At 36.1% G+C, this 19,696-nt stretch overlaps 1 protein-coding gene across 2 annotated transcripts in view; it reads left to right on the forward strand.

Annotated features, from left to right (window-relative positions):
* The first annotated feature begins 4,524 nt into the window (after nucleotides 1–4,524).
* Nucleotides 4,525–19,696, forward strand: part of METTL14 (methyltransferase 14, N6-adenosine-methyltransferase subunit) — a 71,416-nt gene continuing 56,244 nt past the window's right edge. For both annotated transcript variants that reach the window (XM_063108010.1, XM_063108009.1), the window contains exons 1-6: nucleotides 4,525–4,708; nucleotides 8,416–8,504; nucleotides 9,167–9,254; nucleotides 10,336–10,416; nucleotides 10,756–10,843; nucleotides 19,395–19,485. In XM_063108010.1, the coding sequence (XP_062964080.1) occupies nucleotides 4,643–4,708; nucleotides 8,416–8,504; nucleotides 9,167–9,254; nucleotides 10,336–10,416; nucleotides 10,756–10,843; nucleotides 19,395–19,485 (503 nt within the window). In that variant the 5' untranslated portion in view covers nucleotides 4,525–4,642. The remainder of the gene's footprint in view (nucleotides 4,709–8,415; nucleotides 8,505–9,166; nucleotides 9,255–10,335; nucleotides 10,417–10,755; nucleotides 10,844–19,394; nucleotides 19,486–19,696) is intronic.

Raw genomic sequence — 19,696 nt, forward strand, 5'->3', positions numbered from 1 at the left:
TTTTATATGCTACCTGTGTACTTGTTATCTGTACTCGACACATCCAATGGGATTCACCCATCCCATTCTGTGCCTTATAGCAGAACTGAATTTTGTCAATTAATATAGCAAATTCACAGTACACTAATCAAACTTTAATTATTTTCATCTATTCGGTCAAATGTGTTGATATTACTTATAACGTTCTTGTATTACTTTATTCTTTTCACTTTGCCATTTCTAACATTCTTCCTAATTTTAGTCATTTTGAAAAAACAATAGTGAAGATTTGTGGAAATTCCCAAAATCAAATTTATTCATTTGATGTTGACAAACAGGCTGTGACATATGTCTTCTTACTTTACATTCCAGAAAGACAAGTCTTTAGAATTATTTTTATGGAATTATAATACCTTTACAAAATCTATAGACAAGTGATGAAAAAAACAATCTTCATCTCTACTTCTTATGTAGTCCTTCATTTGACATGAGGCTCATTCAATATTTTCTTGTGTCACATGTGCTCTAGAACTTAGCAGTTGTCCTGTTAAGCACAGTAAATGCACAGTCTGGGAAACCTTATGCACCTATAATGATGATAAATGAAGTTCCAAGGATAATGTAAAATACTAACTGCTCTTTCCAATCTCTCCCCAACATAGTTACTCATTACTGTCCGAGTTTTGTTGGAAAGACCTCGCTACTCATCTTTCCAACAAAACTCAGAAAAGTTAAAGAGTGAGCCTCAACCAACAGGTTCATCAATAAGCATCTATTGAGCACCTGTTCCTTAGAAGGCACTGCAAGAAACCAGAAATTGTCAACAGATTCTGATACTCATTCCATCTTATGTGCTTTCCTGAAAAGTTCTGCTTACAAAATGTTGCAGTTTTTAAAAAGTCATTTTGGAGCCTCTTTATTGTAGGAGAATTTTCCCATATCCAATTATAAATTTTTAAAAAGTACAAGTGAAATGGCATGTTTAGGGAAAAAAGACAAAAATGTTAATGTGCTGGTAAGGTTGGGTACACAAAGGAGAACAGAATGAGGGTAGGTGGGGTAGCAGAATATTGCGTAAAATGCTAGGTGGGTAAGGTATTTATCCCCTTGAATCCAGATGTGTGCTGTTCAATCTAGTAGACACTAGCCAAATATGAATAATTACATTTAGTTAATTGAAATAAAATAAAAATTCAGTCATTCAGACACACTAGTCACATTTCAAGTGCTCAGCAGACACATATGACTAGTGGCTACCATACTGATTAGTGCAGGTAGAACATTTCTTTTATTACAGAAAGTTCTGTTGGGCAGCACTGCCCTGAACATTGGGAAAACATGAAAAAATTTTGAGCAGAATTTGAAATAATAAAATTATAATTTTCCACAAATCTCTAGAAAGAATTGGATAAACTGGGAAGGGGTAGGCCAATTAGGATATGAATCAGGATTGTATGATGAAAGTCATACACAGGTCATTGCTGTAGAAATGAAGCATAGTGTGGGGGGAGGTGAGGGTAGAGGCAGAGATATAGTCACAGAGTAGATACACTTATGGAGGCTGAGGGAGAGGTGGAGTGCTTCTTATTTAGGAAAATGGTTGGATATTGATCCTATTCTCTGAAATAGAAAATGCTGGAGGAGAGAAATTGATTTTTTTGGAGAGGGTTAGGGTGAATGAAAAATTTAGGTTTTATCCATGTTATTTGAAATTGTCTGAGTCCCTTCATGCTGCTATAATAAATACCACAGATTTATAAAGAACAGATATTTATTTCTCACTATTTCAGAGGCTGGGAAGTCCAAGATCAAGGCACCAGCAGGTTTGTTGTCTGATGAGGGGCTAGTCTCAGCTTCCGAGATGTTGTCTTAAATATTGCATCCTCTGGTGAAAAAGGAATGCCATGTCCTCACATGGTGAAAGGCACAAGGCAAAAGGCACAAGGCATAAGGTTAAAAGGGGTTATCTCCCTCAGTCAAGCCCTTTTATAAGGGCACCTAATCCCTTTTATGAAGGCAGAACCCTCCTGATTCAATTGCCTCCCGAAGTCCACGTTTCCCAATACTATTACAATGGGGGATTAAGTTACAATGTGAGTTTTTGGAGGGGACAAAAACATTCAAACCATAGCAGAGATTGCGGGGGACATTTCAGCAAGATGTACAATAGGCAGTTGGGTATCTAGATTTGGAGGAATCATTCTAGAGGAGCTTGGGAGGAAATGCATAAATCATTTTGTGAATCTCTCATTACTTCTTAAGTGCCTACAAGTGAAATTGCTTCTTCAAAGAGTATGAACTATAATGTGGGGACTTACCAAATTTCTTCTCTCTCCTTTCCCTACTGCACACACTCCCTAGTTGCCCTTATGTTGCCATGATGAACAGATGCTACTGTACATGATGGGCATGTACAGTAATCTACATGTGGTCTGGTGTTTTAAAGTTCATTGGTTGGGAGATAGATTTCAAAGTCATATCCCCTTTTTTGTAAAAACTGCAACAACCCTCTGCTGGATTCCAATGGCTTTGTAAATACCATTAGGTAGTACACATCTGCATCTTTATCAGTCCAGGTTCCAGGCAGGAAAACAGAAATCATTCAAAGTATTTTAAACAGACACCATTTACTATAGAAAAATGGCCACATAAGTCTTGAAGGCTAGAAGAGCAAAAAGGGGAAGGTCAGATTGAATCAGAAATTCCTAACTGCAGCATGACTACCAGTCTCAGAGCTGGTGGAACAGAGGGTAGAGGTGGTATTATCAGAGTCCAAAAGCAAACTCACCACTAGGGTTGCTTCGAGATAGTGGTAAAAGATGGGGCTGTTCCAGCTGGTTCTGGACTTTTGTAAGAGACACAGCCATTCCCCTGGATGTAGAGAGTAAGATAAATGAAGAACAGTAGTTTTCCCATGTTCCACCTTTCTGATTTCCTGCCTGTGCCTCCTCTAGGCAGAATCTTACCAGATTCCTAGCCCAATCATCATCTCAGAATAGTGAAGGTGAGTATGGGGCTCAAAGACAACAGGCAAGTAACCTACACAACACCTTAAAAATTAAAAATCCTCATTTAGACATTAAACTCCATAAAGAAAAACTAATTGGCCTTTGATCTTTGATAGACTTTATAGACTCTATGGTGCGTGCTGTACAAAATGCTCAATATCAATAAATATTTGAGTGAAAAAATGTCTGTTCCCATCATTGGTAGTTTAAATCAGTACTCAGCTTAAGTGATTGGCAGGTAAGTAATGCAACTGATTTTTAAAGAAATACACCTTAACTCATATGTACAAGAATGTCTTACAGATGTCCCTTGGAAGTTAACTTATTTTCAAATAGTGCTGACTTTACTCAAGGAATTTTTTACAACTCCTCTTTTGAAATTGCCTTTTAGAACTAGTTCTTGAAAAATACATGATAATTAGTAGAATCTAGTCTTGGCCTCTTTTCGCTTAACTTGACAACTGGCTTTTGATCTGGAAGATTTAGTACTATTTTCAAAAATTAAATACACTCTCAAAGAATAGATTTATTAAGAATTTTGGCAAGTACTTGCCACTATTTCCAATTAAACTTGAGGCAACATGATGTCTTAGTCCACTTCCACCACTGTGGGTTTGGAATAAGATGACAAATGTGGTGAATAATAATGATAATAACCTGAATAAGACTTTGGTCTTTGCTGTTTTACTATGAACAGAGAAAGAATCACCACTGCCCCCTCTCCTCCAAACCCGGGAAATTTTAGTAATTTGTTTCATTATCCCAGGGTTAATTTCAGTTAAGACAAATGTACAAGCACAAACAGGGGATCCCTAGCTTCTGACCTCTAGGACATGAACCAAGACACACTTTACTATAGTCCATCCATCTCCCTAAAGGAAAGAATCCATAAGATGCATTACGGTAAAGTAGAAAACATCTCAACGGCCAGAGAGGTGTGAGGAAGAGCACAGGCAGATGCAATGGTTGTTCCCTGCTTGAAGGGAAAAATTATAAAAAATCTTAACAATAATAAACACTTCCATAGTGCTATATATATAGGTATTGTTTATTCTTTCAATCTCCACAACTCTGTGAAGTGTCACTCTTATTACTCCCATTTCACAAATTAGAAACTGGTGTTCACAGAGGTGGTTAACTAGCCAAGGTCACTCAGCTAGCAAGTGAGAGGCCAGGATTCAATCCCCGGAAATCTGGCTTGAGTTTGTTCTCCGTAAAAAGCAGGTAACTAGCAATTTTAAAACACCAGGACTGGCACCGAGGGAATTAATGGAAAAACGATTCAACATTTCAGAAACTACGATACACCAAGAAAGCCTAATGAGAAGCGAGACCTGTCTGCCCCGCTCCGGCCCAGCCCTGACAACTGCGGCTCCGGGCGGCCCAGCCGCTGAGGCCTCTCTTGAACCACAGCATCCCTCATTGGGCCCCTTCCATGTGACGTTAAATCGCGGGCGTCCAGAGGAGGCGGGACTTCCGGGCCGGGTTGAGCCATTCGGACAGCGCCGGAAATCCCTACTGCAGACAAGGTAGGGCGTACTCGCTACCAGAAGCTTCTGGTGAATATTGTGTTCCACGGACTCGGAAGAAAGATTGGGCGGGGGTTCATTCGCGATTGACAAATATTTGGGGTAGTGAAAAACAGGAGTTGGGACATGGATAGCCGCTTGCAGGAGATCCGAGAGCGGCAGAAGTTACGGCGACAGCTCCTGGCGCAGCAGGTCCGCGGCGCGGGATGGCCAATGTGGGGAGGGATTGCGAATGCGCGTGCGCTGCCGCCCCCCCGCCTCTGCCTTTTTCTGTCCCTTCCCTACCTGCCGCTGTCAAGGCCATCCTGGTCCCGCTACCCTGATACCTGGGTCTCTCCTTGTTCTCAGTTCTGTGGTACCCCGAATTTTTTCCAGTTCTTGCCGCGGTCATTGTGGTGCTAAGTCGAATGCTGCTATTGGTTTTCAACCTTTTTGGAACGCCTGACAAGTGTCTGGCACGGTGCTCAGTGGCGGAGATACAAAGCGTTGGTCTTTGTAAATGAATTACCACAGTTCACGCAAGAATAAATGATTTTTTTATCCCCTAAATTTCTCTTCACTATTTAGGTGGATTTCTGTGTCTTGCCTTTTCTCGTAGTCAGCACCAAATTTTTGAGATTGTGGCTTCATTGTGAAATAAGTTTACAGTATTGTTGTGGGGATCATGTCTAAAAGTAGCCTGAGTGTAAATTTTAGATTGTGCGTCTTATGCACAGTATCTTCGTCATCATCCACAGCTAATATTTGAATTCTTACTCTATATTAGTCACAACAACTCCCTGAAATAGGTAGTATTATTTTCACTTATCTAATAATGAAGTAGGTTCCAGAGGTTAAGTAATTTTACCCTTGTTCACTCACGTTTCGGCCAGGAAATTGAACCCAGATTTGTTTCTCCAAAGGTTATCTTTTAAACCATTCGCCTTCACTACTTCTTGTGTATGAGTTAACACTTGCTGATTAGTAGAGTACACCTGCAGAAAGTACAGATTGTACATAGTTCTACTTAAAATCAGAGACCAGGTTTTCCATTTTTACGTTTAGATTAGTGAAAGTGATAAGAGGAATGCTCATAGGCTTTAATGAGGCATCTTATTATTTTTCAGTAGCAAGTTTTGGTTTTAGTAAATGGAAATGAAACCTATCCTCTTTTTTGATGTGATGAACAGGTTTGTGGTATACTGTTTAAAATGTGGGAATTCGGAATCAGATCTGTTCCTTCTCCCTCTGGCATTTTTGATCTTGGACAAATCAGGTATTCTTTCTGAGTCTTCTTTCTCCCAACTTCTTTTATAATGTTATCTGCAGAAACATTCAGTAGCTCTTTGTTGCTACTACATAAGGTGTTTTACTCCTTAATTTTTAATTCAAACTTCTATTTGACTCAAAATGCGTTCATAAAACAATTATTCTGTGTCTTACACTCATTTATCTTCTACTAAAGCCCCTGGCATTTGTGGAGTGTGAGTTGGCAAATAAACTAGGAATAATAGGTAGTTCCTACCCTCAGAGAGCTTACACAGTGCATAAAATTTAATAATGGCTGCATTATCTTTGAATGTACAAGTCTAATGCTATCTGCATTTTATAGATGAAGAAAATAAAGCTCAGAGAATTTAAGTTGCTTGCCCAAGGCCACAAAGCTGGTAAGTGTACAAGTTGCAGCTTTAATTTAGGCCTTTAGCTCTTTCTAGTACACCTAGCTGCCTCCTTGTCTTCTAGTTGGATGCAAACTATTCACTTAAGTAAGGAAGCCTAATATAATCAACAACAAACATCCACTTTACCAACTAATTTCAGCCTCTCTTTCACTTACTTTTCTCTATATGAAAAAGGCAGACTAGTTGCTTACTCTCCAGAATATGATTTGTATAGTATACACTTTGTGGATTTTTTAAAATTGTCCTTCTTCTATCTGTCCTCCATGGCACAGCTCAGAAATCTCTTCCTCTAAGCTTTCATTGTCCTTACTGTTGAGTCTACAAACTATTGTTTGTTAATTGTTATATAGAATATAAACAGTTTGTTTGCAAAGTCTTTGCATTTGACTTCTGTTGGATTAATCTTCTACCAACACTGTTTCTTACACAAAGGAAGCTTTTAATAAACATTTGTTGATTGATGAAATATCAGAGTAGAACAAACTCAATGTGTATTATTTGCTTGATTTGCTTTTGTCTGCCGGGTGAAGACATTGGATGTCATAGGTTGGCTTGGACCACGATGATGGCAATTGATGCTACCAACAGCAATTTATGCCTGCCTTTTATTTTAATTTATAGCTTTGTTTGAAAAAATCATATATGCCTTCAAAAGACACCAAATTGTCATAATTATTCAAATAATATACTTAGTGCCACCATAATAGAAGATCTATTATTGACTTGATCCAGTCATTCCACAATTTTTTAAAAATGTTGGGAGTATAAGAAGACAATTACATATGTAAGCAAAACTTTGATTTAGAACATTTCTCTTGTAATACTTTATATCCTGCTCTAGACCCTAGTAGGAAATCTCATTTATTCATTCAGCATGTATTCATTGAGCATCTACTATGGGGTCATACATTATACTAGCTGTTGATACATGTAGATATCAACTGGGCAGACAGCGTTCTTCCCCTCAGGGACTTTACATTTTATTTAGCAGATGTGAATAAAAGTAAACTGATAAAATAATTGCAGTATACAAATAATTGGAAGTTGTGACAGAGACTATGAAATAATATAAATAGAAAGTAAACAAAAGTAAAAGAAAATCATCGAAAGATGTATTAAATGTTATGAAATTAATAAGGAAATATGGAGGTGAAAAGGAGAATAATGGTAGGGGGCTACCTATTCTATATATAGTGGTCATGGAAGAACTCTCTTGGAAGAAAAACTTGTACTAATCTGAGTTAGGAAAAGAGAGGAGTCTGTCTTGGAAAGAAAGTTAGAAAGTATTCCAACTGTAGGAAGTAGATGAGTTGTCTCCTGACTAAAGAGAAAAGGAGTCAGGAAGATTTTATGGAAGAGTTAAAATTTCAGGAACTGTTGACATACTGGAAGGGCTTTGTCATTGAGATACCTGAGGGGAGTCACATGAAGTGGGTAGACTAAAAGGTTAGTAGCTAATTGTTTAAGATCAAGGCTGGTGACTTGCTGCTCTGATATTTTAGTATGCCCTTCCTGAGCTAAAGGGACTGTTTAATGCAGATTTTTTTCTTGTCTTTGTGCTTAAAAATATTAAATAGTTCCTCTTGACCTATAAATTGCATTCTGCACTCCTTGGACTGGCTTTTAAAGTTTTCCATGAATCGATCCCACTCAGTCAGCCTTATCTGAACCATAATTTGTTTACATTTGTTGAATCTTGCAAAATTTCCTCAACTGCCAACCAAACTTTACATTACCATTTTTTAAGGTATCAGTAAAGTTCAGAATTATGACTTTGATCATTATAAAGACTTAGCTTGAATAAAACTGGATAGATTTTTATTAGGGCATGGTATAAATAAGGTACTATATATGAGCTGTGTAAGTGTTTAATGTAGTACATATGACCCTAAATGAACACTGGGTTAGCTGCTTTTTTTGGTGATTGCTACTACTACTAAATCTTGTCTTATTATTTACTTTAAAAGTAGGCTGAATTTAAGTGTCTTAATTTCAAATATAACTGAAAGCATAAAATGCTTTTCCAGCTCTCAAAATCATTCTTAATTAACAAGACTTTATTCCAAGTTATTTCCAGTTTATCTTGCAAGCTAATTAATCCATTTCTTGTGTGTCATGGGCTTTTGTTGTTGTTTTGGTTTGTTTTTTAAATACTCAATAAATTAAATGTTGCTACAAATGCCTGGAAAGGCTATCCAATGCATTGTAATCTAATTTTTGTTTTTTGCCTTTTCTTAGTTGGGAGCTGAAAGTGCCGACAGCATTGGAGCTGTGTTAAATAGCAAAGATGAGCAGAGGGAAATTGCTGAAACAAGAGAAACTTGTAGGTCAGTTGAATAATTTCTTTTTTTTTAGTGACTCGTTAATATTGTGTTAATAAAAAATAACCCTAGGTATGAAATGTGTTGTTATGAAAAGCATCAAAATAAAGATTTTTAGAAACATTGGTTTTTATTGTCAATTCATGAATTATAAAATACATATTTTCTGAATGCAGTAAGTTCCCATTTATAAAGTAGTTAGAAAATGGAATGTTAGACTAAGAATTAGCTTATATACCATAAATAATTAGTTATATTTTAAGAGTGTTTATGGAAGAAAATATACTTTACCCTAAAACTGGTATTTATTTGATAGTTCAGAAAGCATTTCAGAATTTTTTCAGTATTCTGGTTATTAATTTGGACATCAGTTTTGCTCAAGATAGAGTAACATGATATATAATATAGAAGTTTATTTTTGTAGTACATCCCTTTTAACAGCTTATTTTCTCATTTGGTTGCTTTCTCATGAAAAATAAAGTACAGGATTATCAACTAATCAGGTTGTGTGACTTTTTGGATGATTTATAAACTGGGTAAATAGATGCTGTTTAATCAGGAAAAATTTGCCTTGTTCTGTTTTTATAACCTGTTATTTAATATTATTAATAGAAGCATTTACTCATTTTGTATGTATTTGTGTGTGATACTTCCATTTTAATTTTCAGGGCTTCCTATGATACCTCTGCACCAAATGTAAAACGTAAGTATCTGGATGAAGGAGAGACAGATGAAGACAAAGTGGAAGAATATAAGGCAAGTAGAGAACAGGATAATTTTATGGTCAAGAAAAAGTAAATCCTTATAATAATAGATTCATATCCAGGAAAACAAATTTGATGGAAAGCTGAGTTTTAAATTGTGCTAAAATAATTGTCAGTAGCATATGTTATCAAAAGTTAAATTAAGACCTTTATATTGGTTTCCTCATTTTAATGCAGGAGTTGTGTGGATTCAATTATGTTATGAACATAAAGCACTTAGCACAATGCCTGGTAAATACTAGGCAATAATATTTTTTGCATCAGAAACTTTGGGTAATTGGATCATATTTTGAGGGCTGCAATAGTCTTTTTTTGAGCTGTGTTTTTCCATGTTTACAACCTAACATAGTACAATTAAAGTATTTTGAGAATTCATGGTCTAGACAGGAGTGTAGAACAATTTCTGAAAGAGGCCCAGGAAAAACCCAACTTCTAAATTTGTAATTGCAATATTTAGTTGAAAAGAAAGTATTATGGACATTTTTTTCACATTAATTGTTGTGTAGCTATTTGATAGAGAAGAGAATGCATAGTTTCAGTAAATCTCTTGGGAGGTCAATGATATAATACCCAATCTCATGAATACTGTCTTGTGTGTTGCATTTTGATATATGCTAATGTGTAACTTACATATTCATTATTATTTTAGGATTGAACCATATATAAATGCTGATATTCTAACATTTTTGACCTATAAGAACAGCAGTTTCGTATAGTTCAATCTAATAGAAATAAAATTGCCTTATTGGTGGTTATATCTTTCACGACTCAAGCTAAATTCTAACATTGATAGTGTTATATATAACATAAATAATTCTAGATAGTTTAGTCAACAAAACATTAGTAGTTACAGCTAATTTGACGAGGAAATTTTTATTTTATTGTAAAAATAATCAACTGTTTAGATCTAATGTTTAGAAAGCAAAGACTTCAATGGTTGACTTCAGTGCCAAGTTGAAACATTTACTATATCTTAGGGAAATAAAATATTTATGTTGAGTTCTAATCAAGATGTGATAATTAGAGAAACAGTCCCTATACATAAAATGTTTACTTAATTTTCCTTTTTCAAGGATGAAGTAGAAATGCAACAGGAGGAAGAGAATTTGCTGTATGAAGAAGAGATTTACAAAGACTCTAGTACTTTTCTTAAGGTAAAATGAGTAAGTTTAAATGTTTGAAAAGATTTTAAATACCTGTCTTCAAGATTTTTTTCAATTATTGAGGGATTATTATTATAAAATAAAGATCATTTAAAATTATTCTTGAAATATTCTTCTGTTATTTGGCTATTTAGGATGAGGTAGTATGTATTAATGTCAGTAGCTACTGACAGTAATGCTATCATTTTAGTTGTCACTGATATTACTAATTTTTAAAAATCTATCAGTTAATTATATCTTGTATAGCCTTGTAATAAAAACAAAGTACAAAGTTAATGTATCGACCATCAGAGTACATGCTATTAATTTAATTTTGACTTTTTTCTTTAGGGAACTCAAAGCTTAAATCCCCATAATGATTACTGCCAGCATTTTGTAGACACTGGACATAGACCTCAGAATTTCATCAGGGATGTAGGTATGCCAGATTTGTTGGGAATATGCTATTGCTAACTCTTTACATGCGTGTAATTTATTTTGTGGATTATTTCTAACAAAATTATTTTTCTCAGTTTCATTTTTCCATTCTCAGTGCTTCTGGTACGTCTTCCTTCTCCACTACACAATGTTAGTCTATTTTTTTCTTTTTCTCTCCAATTTGGTTCTGTGACTGTCCTTGCATTTTAAACAGCTTTATTGAGATAATTTGTACCCCATACAGTTCACCCATTTAAAGGGTATACAGATGGCTTTACAATGGTTTAACTTAAATTTTCAACTTTATGATGGGTTTATCAGGAAGTAACCCCATCGTAAGTCAAGGAGCATCTGTAAATCCATTGTAAGTTGACAATATCTTAAGTTGAAAATAAAAATACATTTAATACCCTGATAAACCCATCATAAAGTCAAAAAATTGTAGGTCAGTATATATATAACCTTTTGTATCTTATGCAACCGTTATCACAGTCTGTATTAGAACGCTTTTATCTCCTCTAAGGAAGCCCTGTGCCTTTTAGCAGTCAGTCCCTATTTCCTCCCTCTCATCTGCCCTTGAGCCTTAAGTAACCTCTAATCTACTTTCTGCCTCTATAAATTTGCCTATTCTGGACATTACGTATGATTGGAATCATAGAATATGTGGTCTTTTATGACTGGCTTCTTTGACTTAGCATAATATTTTCGGGGGGCTGGCTGGTTAGCTCGCTTGGTTAGAGCATGGTGCTGGTAATACCAAGGTCAAGGGTTTGGATCCCCATACTTGCCAGCTGCCAAAAAAAAAATTTCACGAGTCATTGATGTTGTAGCATGTATCAGTACTGTACTTCATTTCTTTTTACTGTCATAATATTCCATTGTGTGTATATGTGTGTGTATACACACATACACCCTATAGTTTATCCATTCATTTGGGTTGTTTGCACTTTTTGATTGTATGAACAGTGCTAACAATATTATGAATATTCATGTAAAAGTTTTATGTGGACATATGTTTTCATTTCTCTGTGATATATACCTTGAGTGGAATTGTTGTGTCATGTGATAATCCTATGTTTATCTTTTTGAGGAAATATCCACCAGTTTTTCAAAGCAACTACACCATTTTACATTCCTAGCAGCAGTGTATGAGGGTTCTAATTTCTTCATATCCTGGACACTTGTTGTTGTCTGTGTTTTTGATTATAGCCATCCTAATGAGTGTGAAGTGGTATCTCATTGTGATTTTGATTTGCATTATTCTGGTGACTACTGATACTGAGCATCTTTTCATATGCTCATTGGTCATTTAAATGTTTTCTCTGGACAAATGCTTGTTTTTAATTTTTTTTTTTTGTCATTTTATTATTGAATTACTGTCGTCACCTCTCTCAGGGTGACAGAGACGCAAAGGATTACTCAGAGCCCACTTCTCCAGAGCACTGACAGGCCCAAAGGTGACTGCACCCAGGGAAAGTTCCTTCCAGGGAGAAGGACCACAGGCACAGTTTTTATTGTGCAAGCAAGAAAGTTACAGAAGAAATGCAGGTGGTTAATCAATCATAGTAAAAACATAAACAAACTGGCTACATGACAATTTTCATTAAAGCAGGTGTAACTTAAAATAGTTCAAGCAATTTACCATCAAAAGAAGTCGTAAAACTAAGCTATGTGACATACAAAAAGAAACAATGAGATAATCCCTATGGCAGCACTTATTCCCCCAAGAAACTCAAAGAAGCAGCTGACGGTAAGATGTGGAATGTTCCCCAACCATTAACTAACAGAGTAACCTTGAAGCTTTTAGCTCACATACTTTCCCATCATTTAGGTGTAGTTGCACCAAGGGCAACTGCCCACAAAGCAATCACTTTTGCTGTGCTTTAATTCTCTTATCTACATCAAGGACTTCACTTCAGTCCTGTGAGAATTTTCTGGTCTTTTTTAATCTTAGCATTTCTATGTGTTTTACTAAAAAGTTGGGCTATTTCTTAAACTACAGGACTTTGGTCCTGCTAAAACTAAGGACTATGGTCCTACTATGCTACAGCCTACACTAAGGACTTTGGTCCTACTAAGCTAAGGACTTTTGTCCTGTGAAATACATGTGTTTTATTAATGTTAATATCCTCCACAAATTACAAGAATTCTTTATGTATTCTGTGTGTGTGTGTGTGTGTGTGTGTGTGTGTGTGTGTGTGTGTGTGTGTGTGTGTGTATTCTTTATATATTCTGGGTGCTCATCTATTACTAGGTGGATGATTTGCAAATATTTTCTCCTGTTCTGTTGGATTGTCTTTTCACTTTATTTTTTAATTTTTTTCTTAATTAATTGAAGCGTAATTGATTGTACATATCTGTTGAGTACATCACTGAATATCAGTACCTGTCTGCAGTATCTGATGCTTAAATCAGGATAGTTAATATATTCAGCATTATGCAATGTAATCATATTTTGTGGTGCTTTACCAATTTCTTGCTAACCCTCCCCCTTCTCCCCCTTTCCCACCTCTGGTGGCCTCAGTTCTGTTGTCTCCTTTTGAAAGTTCAGTGCATTATTGTGATTGTTGTATCTTTCTTTTTTTCTTGGTTTATTTTTTTAGTTCCCACTTATGGGTGAGGGCATATAGTATTTCTCTTTCTGTGCCTGGCTTATTTCAGTTAGCATAGGTTTCTCTGAGTTCATCCATGTTGCTGCAAGTGGCAGAATTTCATTCTTTTTTATTGCAGAGTAGTATTCCATTGTGTAAATATAGCACATTTTCCTTATCCATTTGTCCATTGATGGACATTTAAATTGGTTCCTCTTGGCTACTATGGTAAATAGAGCTGCAATAAACATGGGAGTGCAGGTTTCCCTTCAACATGATGATTTCCTTTCCCTTGGGTATAAACCCAGCAGTAGGATTGCTGGATCACATGGCAGTTCTGTCTGTTTGAGGAACCTCCACACTGTTTTCCATAGTGGCTGCACTAATTTACCGACCCACCAACAGTGTAGGAGGATTCTCCTTTGTCTGCATCCTAGCCAGCATTAGTTATTCTCTGTCTTTTTGATAATGGCCAGTCTACCTGGGGTGAGATGATTTCTCAGTGTGGTTTTGATTTGCATTTCTCCGATGCTTAGTGATGCTGAGCATTTTTTCATGTGTCTGTTGTCCATTTATGTATCTTTCTTTCAGAAATGTCTGTTTGGCTCCTTTGCCCATTTTTCAAACAGGTTACTTTTTTTTTTTTACTGTTAAACTGTTTGAGTTTCTTGTATATTCTAGATATTGATCCCTGTTGGGTGCATTGGTTGCAAATGTTTTCTCCCATTCTGTAGGTTGTCTTTTCACTCTGTTGTTTCTTTTATTGTGCAGAAGCTTTTTAGTTTGATATAATCCCATTTGTTTATTTTTTCTTTTATTGCCTGAGCTTTTGGGGTCTCTTATTCATAAAGTCTTTGCCCAGTCCTACTTCCTGAAATGTTTCAATTATGTTTTCTTTTAGGAGTTTTATAGTTTCAGGTCTTAAATTTCAGTCTTTAATACATTTTGAGTTGATTTTTGTATGTGGTGAGAGGTACGGGTCTAGATTCATTATTTTACATATGGATGTCCTGTTTTCCCAGCACTGTTTATTGAAGAGGCAGTCTTTTCCCCAATGTATGTTCTTGTTGCCTTTGTCAAATATCAGTTGGCTGTAAGTATGTGGGTTGATTTCTGAGTTCTCTGTTCTGTTCCATTGGTCTGAGTGTCTGTTTTTATACCAGTACCATGTTGTTTGGGTTGCTATAGTTTTGTAGAATAATTTAAAGTCAAGTAGTATGCCTCTGCCTTTATTGTGTTTGCTCAAGATTGCTTTGGCTATTCAGGGTCTTTTGTTCTTCCATATGCATGTTAGGATTGTTTTTTCTATTTCTATGAAGAATGTCATTGGTATTTTGATGGAGACTGCATTGAATCTGTAGATTGCTTTGGTAGTATGGACATTTTCACAATGTTAGTTCTTCCAATCCAAGAGCATGGAATGTCTTCCTATCTTTTTGTGTCCTCTTTAATTTCTTTCAGCAGTGATTTGTACTGCTTATTGTAGAGATCACCTCCTTGGTTAAATTGATCCCAAGGTAGTTTATTTTTTTGGTGACTACTGTAAATGGGCTTGATTTCTTGATTTCTTTTTCTGCTAGTTCATTATTGGGGTATAAAAATGCTACTGATTTGGGGGTGTTGATTTTGCATCCTGGTACTTTACTGAAATTGTTTATCAGCTCTAAGAGTTTTTTTTTGTAGAGTCTTTAGGTTTTTCAATGTATAGGACCATATTATCTGCAAACAAGGACAGTTTGATTTCATCCTTTCTAATCTGGATGCCCTTTATTTCTTTCTCTTGTCTGATTGCTCTGGCTAGTACTTCCAATACTGTGTTAAATAGCAGTGGTGAGAGTGGGCATCCTTGACCGGTTCCTGTTCATCATTCAGATTGATGTTGGTGATATGTTTGTCATATATGGCTTTAATTTTGTTGAGATACTTTACTTCTATACCTAATTTGCTGAGTCTTTATCATGGAGGGATGTTGAATTTTGTCAAATGTTTCTTCTGCATTTATGGAGGTAATAATAGTTTTTGTTCTTGATTTTATTGATGTGGTATATCACATTTATTGAGTTGCATATGTTGATGAATCACACTTGATTTTAATGTGTAATTTTTTTTTGATGTGTTGCTGTATTCTGTTTGCTAATATTCTGGTGAGGATTTTCGTATCTGTGTTCATCAGAGATATAGGCACATCAGAGATATATTGTAGTTTTCTTTTTTTGTCATGTCTTTGTCTGGTTTTGGTATCAGGGTGATACTGGCCTCATAGAATGAGTAGAATGAGTTCGGGAAAATGGCCTCCATTTCAATTTTTTGAAATAGTTTGAGGAAAATTCTTCTTAAAAGGTTTGGTAGAATTCAGCAGTAAGCCATTCAGTTCTGGGCTTTTCTTTGTTAGGAGACTGCTGATTACTGCTTCAATCTCATTTCTTTTTCTTTTGGTCTGTTCAGGTTTTCTGTTTTTCTTGGTTCGGTCTTTGTAGTTTGTATGTGTCCTGAAATTTATCCATTTCCTCCAGGTTTTCAAATTTGTTGGTGTGTGGTTGTTTATAATAGCCTCTAATGATTCTTTATTTCTGTGGTGTTAGTTGTAATGTCTCCGTTTTCATTTCTGATTTTTATTTTTTGGATCTGTTATTGAAAGGTATTGTCTTACTCCTGGCATTTTATCAATTTTCTTTTGGATGTTTTTAACATCTTTTGTTCCTTTCCTCCCCTTTTATTGTTAGTCCGTGTTTGTTGATTTTTTGAGGTGGTAAGATATAGTTTCTCTCTCTCTCTTGTTTACATTTTTGTCCCTTCAGTGAGTTTTGTAGTGATTATCAGTTTTGGGTTCCAAATGCAGTACTTCCTTGAGGATTTCTTGTAGGGCTGGTCATGTTTTGGTGAACTCCCACTGTTTTTGTCTGTCTAGGAAGTACACTATTTCTCCCTTATTTCTGAAGGATAACCTTGCTGGCAGTTTTTTCCTTTTAGTATTTTGAATATGTCATCCCATTCTCTTCTGGCCTGTATAGTTTCTGTTGAGAAGCCTGCAGTTAATCTGATGGGGACTCCCTTATAGGTGACTTGACACTTTTTCTTGCTGCTTTTAAGATTCTCTCTTTGTCTTTGAGCTTTGCTACTTTGACTGTGATGTGTCTTGGAGAAGACCTTTTTGGATTGAATCTATCTGGGGAACTTTGAGCCTCCTGGGTCTGAAGTCCATGTCTCTCCCTATACCCGGGATGTTTTCCACTATTATTGTGTTGAATAGGTTTTCAATGCCTTTTCCTTTCTCCTCTCCTTCTGGAACACCCATGATTCAGATGTGTTCTTAAGTTTGTCTGCTACGAAAATCTCTTAGATTGTCTTCATTTTTTTATTTTTTTATTCTTTTTTCTTTTTTTGTCTGCCTGGGTTATTTCAAAAAGATGTCTTCAAGATCAGAAATTATTTCTTCTGCTTGCTGTAACCTGCTACTCAAGCTGTCGGTTTGGGTTTTTTTTATTTCATTGAATGAATTCTTCAGTTCCAGGAGTTCTGCTACATTCTTTTTTAAGGTATTAATTAATCTCTTTGTAAACTTCCTCCTTCATATCCTGAATATTTTTTCTTGTTTCATTGTGTTGTCTAACTGAGTGTTTTTTATTTCATTGAGTTTCCTTAATATTATTGCGTGGAATTCCTTTTTAGTCATGTCAAGGATTTCCCACTCTATGGGGTCTACTGCTTAAGAATTGTTGTATTCCTTTGATGGTGTTGTATTTTCTTGTTTTTTTCATGTTTCTAGTATCTGTATGTTGATGTCTGGTCATCTAGAAGAGCAGTTGCTTTCTTCCATTACTCTTGAGTGAGCTTTGAGAAGAGATACTTCCTCCTTTAGATGTGTTTTTTATTGACCATCAAGTAGGGTGCTTTAGTATTGGTTCCAGGTGGACACAGTAATTTAGTCTACCTGTGGGTACTTTGGCTGTATGCAGTGTTGGAGTTGCATGTGAGTGCCTCCGTGGCCTAGGCACTGGGGTACTTAGTGATTCCTTGCTGAGGTTAGTGACACTGTGTTGGTTTGTCAAGGACTTGGGCAAGCTCTTAAGATCTTGGAAGAAGTGCTTGGGTGCCCTGTCATTCTTTGACTGGAGTAGGTTTCCCTGGGAGGGCTTATTGTCACCTCAGCTAATGTCCCATGACCCTGATGAGTGCACTATGATATACTGGAGCTCCTCAGTTAGAATTGGTAACCCAGGGGTTTCTCTTTCCTTTTTCCTTCAGGCAGAGTCTCCTTCTGGGTTCTTGTTATCCATAGTAGGGGGATGGGTTGGTGGTGACTGGGAGTTTTATTTCTTACTCTATTTGGGCATCCTGGATTTCTGCACTCCTATTGTATTCTGTATGTGTCACGACCCAGATCAACACAGTCGTGTGGGCTGGGCATGTACCTTCCACCCCCGGGTGTGCTACTGCGTGTGGCATTGTAATTTCCCCTGTGGGTTGGGCCACTGGGTCATGGGTCTTCACTCACTTATTTCCCCAGACTCTACTGGTAACTCTTGTATCAATGCAGTTGAATTCTTGGCAGGCCACTTGCATAGCAGCTATGGCTGCCTCTGTGGTGGTGAGCTACCCTTGTGGTGGTAGTAACTGCGGTGGTGGCTGTGGCAGACCATCCGCATGGAAGCAATGTCTGTGGCAGCAGCAGGGGCCGCTCCTGAGGTCCCATGTGCTCCTGCTGTCTGTCAGCAGGGGCTGCCCACAGCTGCTGAGGTCCCCAGGCATGCTTATGCTGTCTCGTCTGTTCACTTTCTTGATAGTGTCTTTTGCAGCACAAAAGTTTAAGTTTTGATGTAATCCAATTTATTTTTCTTTTCTAAGTTGTAGGCAACATTAGTCTTGAAGTAGAAACTAATTTTACTGTTCTTATAAGCAAAATTTAGAAGTAGCATAAAAAGTTATAATAAATTATATAACCAAATTTGGATATGATCCTATTTGGGATATAAGAGCAGAATTTTAAAACACTTGCTTCCCTAAGAAAACATACTTAGAAAGCTGTTATACATTGACAAGAAGTTATGCTTCTGTTTTCTAGATGATTGGGAGTTGCTTCTACTGTTTTGAAATCTGACTATAATAAAATCTTCAAATTTTTAAATTTTAAATGTGATTTAAAATAACAACTGAAGAAGTTTTAAAATCTTTTGCTTTTAATTTTTGATATTAAGGTTATTGATATTTGTACTTTTGGCTTTTAAATTGAAAGTTTGCATAATTTATATTGTTAAGAATATGCTTCCTGTGGGGGGAAACATGAAAAAGAATATAGGAAAAGAAATACTAATTTTCTCTGCATTGAATAACTAAGAAATAAAGTAAAAAATCTTAATCATCACAGATTCATTAGAAGGAGTTTTCTTAGCTAAAATAAAGGGGGAAAAATGCATACCACAAAGCTAATTATTTTTTCTTTTCCTGAATGATTAAACTTGACGCTATGAGCACATCATTTAACTTAATAAGTATGAGAAATTAAATGGTTTATTGACTTGAACTGGGCTTAGAACATCTGGGTTTTTGCTTGAATGTGGGCTTAGGGTCATTAGGCATTAAATGTGTATATGATTGTTTAAAAATACTAGAAATTGAACTTTTTGTTTATTGAAACAATTGATTTTACATACTTGTGGGGTGCAGAGTTGAATATCTATACGTGTGTACAGTGTGTAATGATCAAATCAGGATAAGTAGCATATTCATCATTACAAAACATAGTCATTCCTTATGTCTATTAACCAATTTTTCCCTCCGTCCTCTCCTCCTCCCCTTTTCCCACCTCTAGTCACCACAGTAGAAATTAAACTTTTTAAAAGATAGGAGAGTGGAAGTGGTGTTTGTATTGTTTTGTTTTCTTGAGAGGGTTTATAACCTTTGAATTCAGTGATTTAACTGCAGTTGAATTGAAATTTAAAATTTACTATTTTTTCTCCTCAGGTTTAGCTGACAGATTTGAAGAATACCCTAAGCTGAGGGAACTTATCAGGCTAAAGGATGAGTTAATAGCTAAGTCTAACACTCCTCCTATGTAAGTCTTTTTATTCATTTACTCTTTTTCCCAACTCAGACTTAAAGCATCAATCTGTTTATACTGTATCCTTTCTTCTTTAGAAAAACTCAGCACTAATATAAGAAGAACATATTCTATTACTCTATTTGTGTGTGTGTGTGTGTGTGTGTGTGTGTGTGTGTGTGTGTGTGTGTGTGTGTGTGTGTGTGTGTGTGTATTTTGGCAGCTG

This window comes from Cynocephalus volans, chromosome 9 (genome assembly GCF_027409185.1).
Source record: "Cynocephalus volans isolate mCynVol1 chromosome 9, mCynVol1.pri, whole genome shotgun sequence".
Classification (NCBI taxonomy): Eukaryota; Metazoa; Chordata; class Mammalia; order Dermoptera; family Cynocephalidae; genus Cynocephalus; species Cynocephalus volans.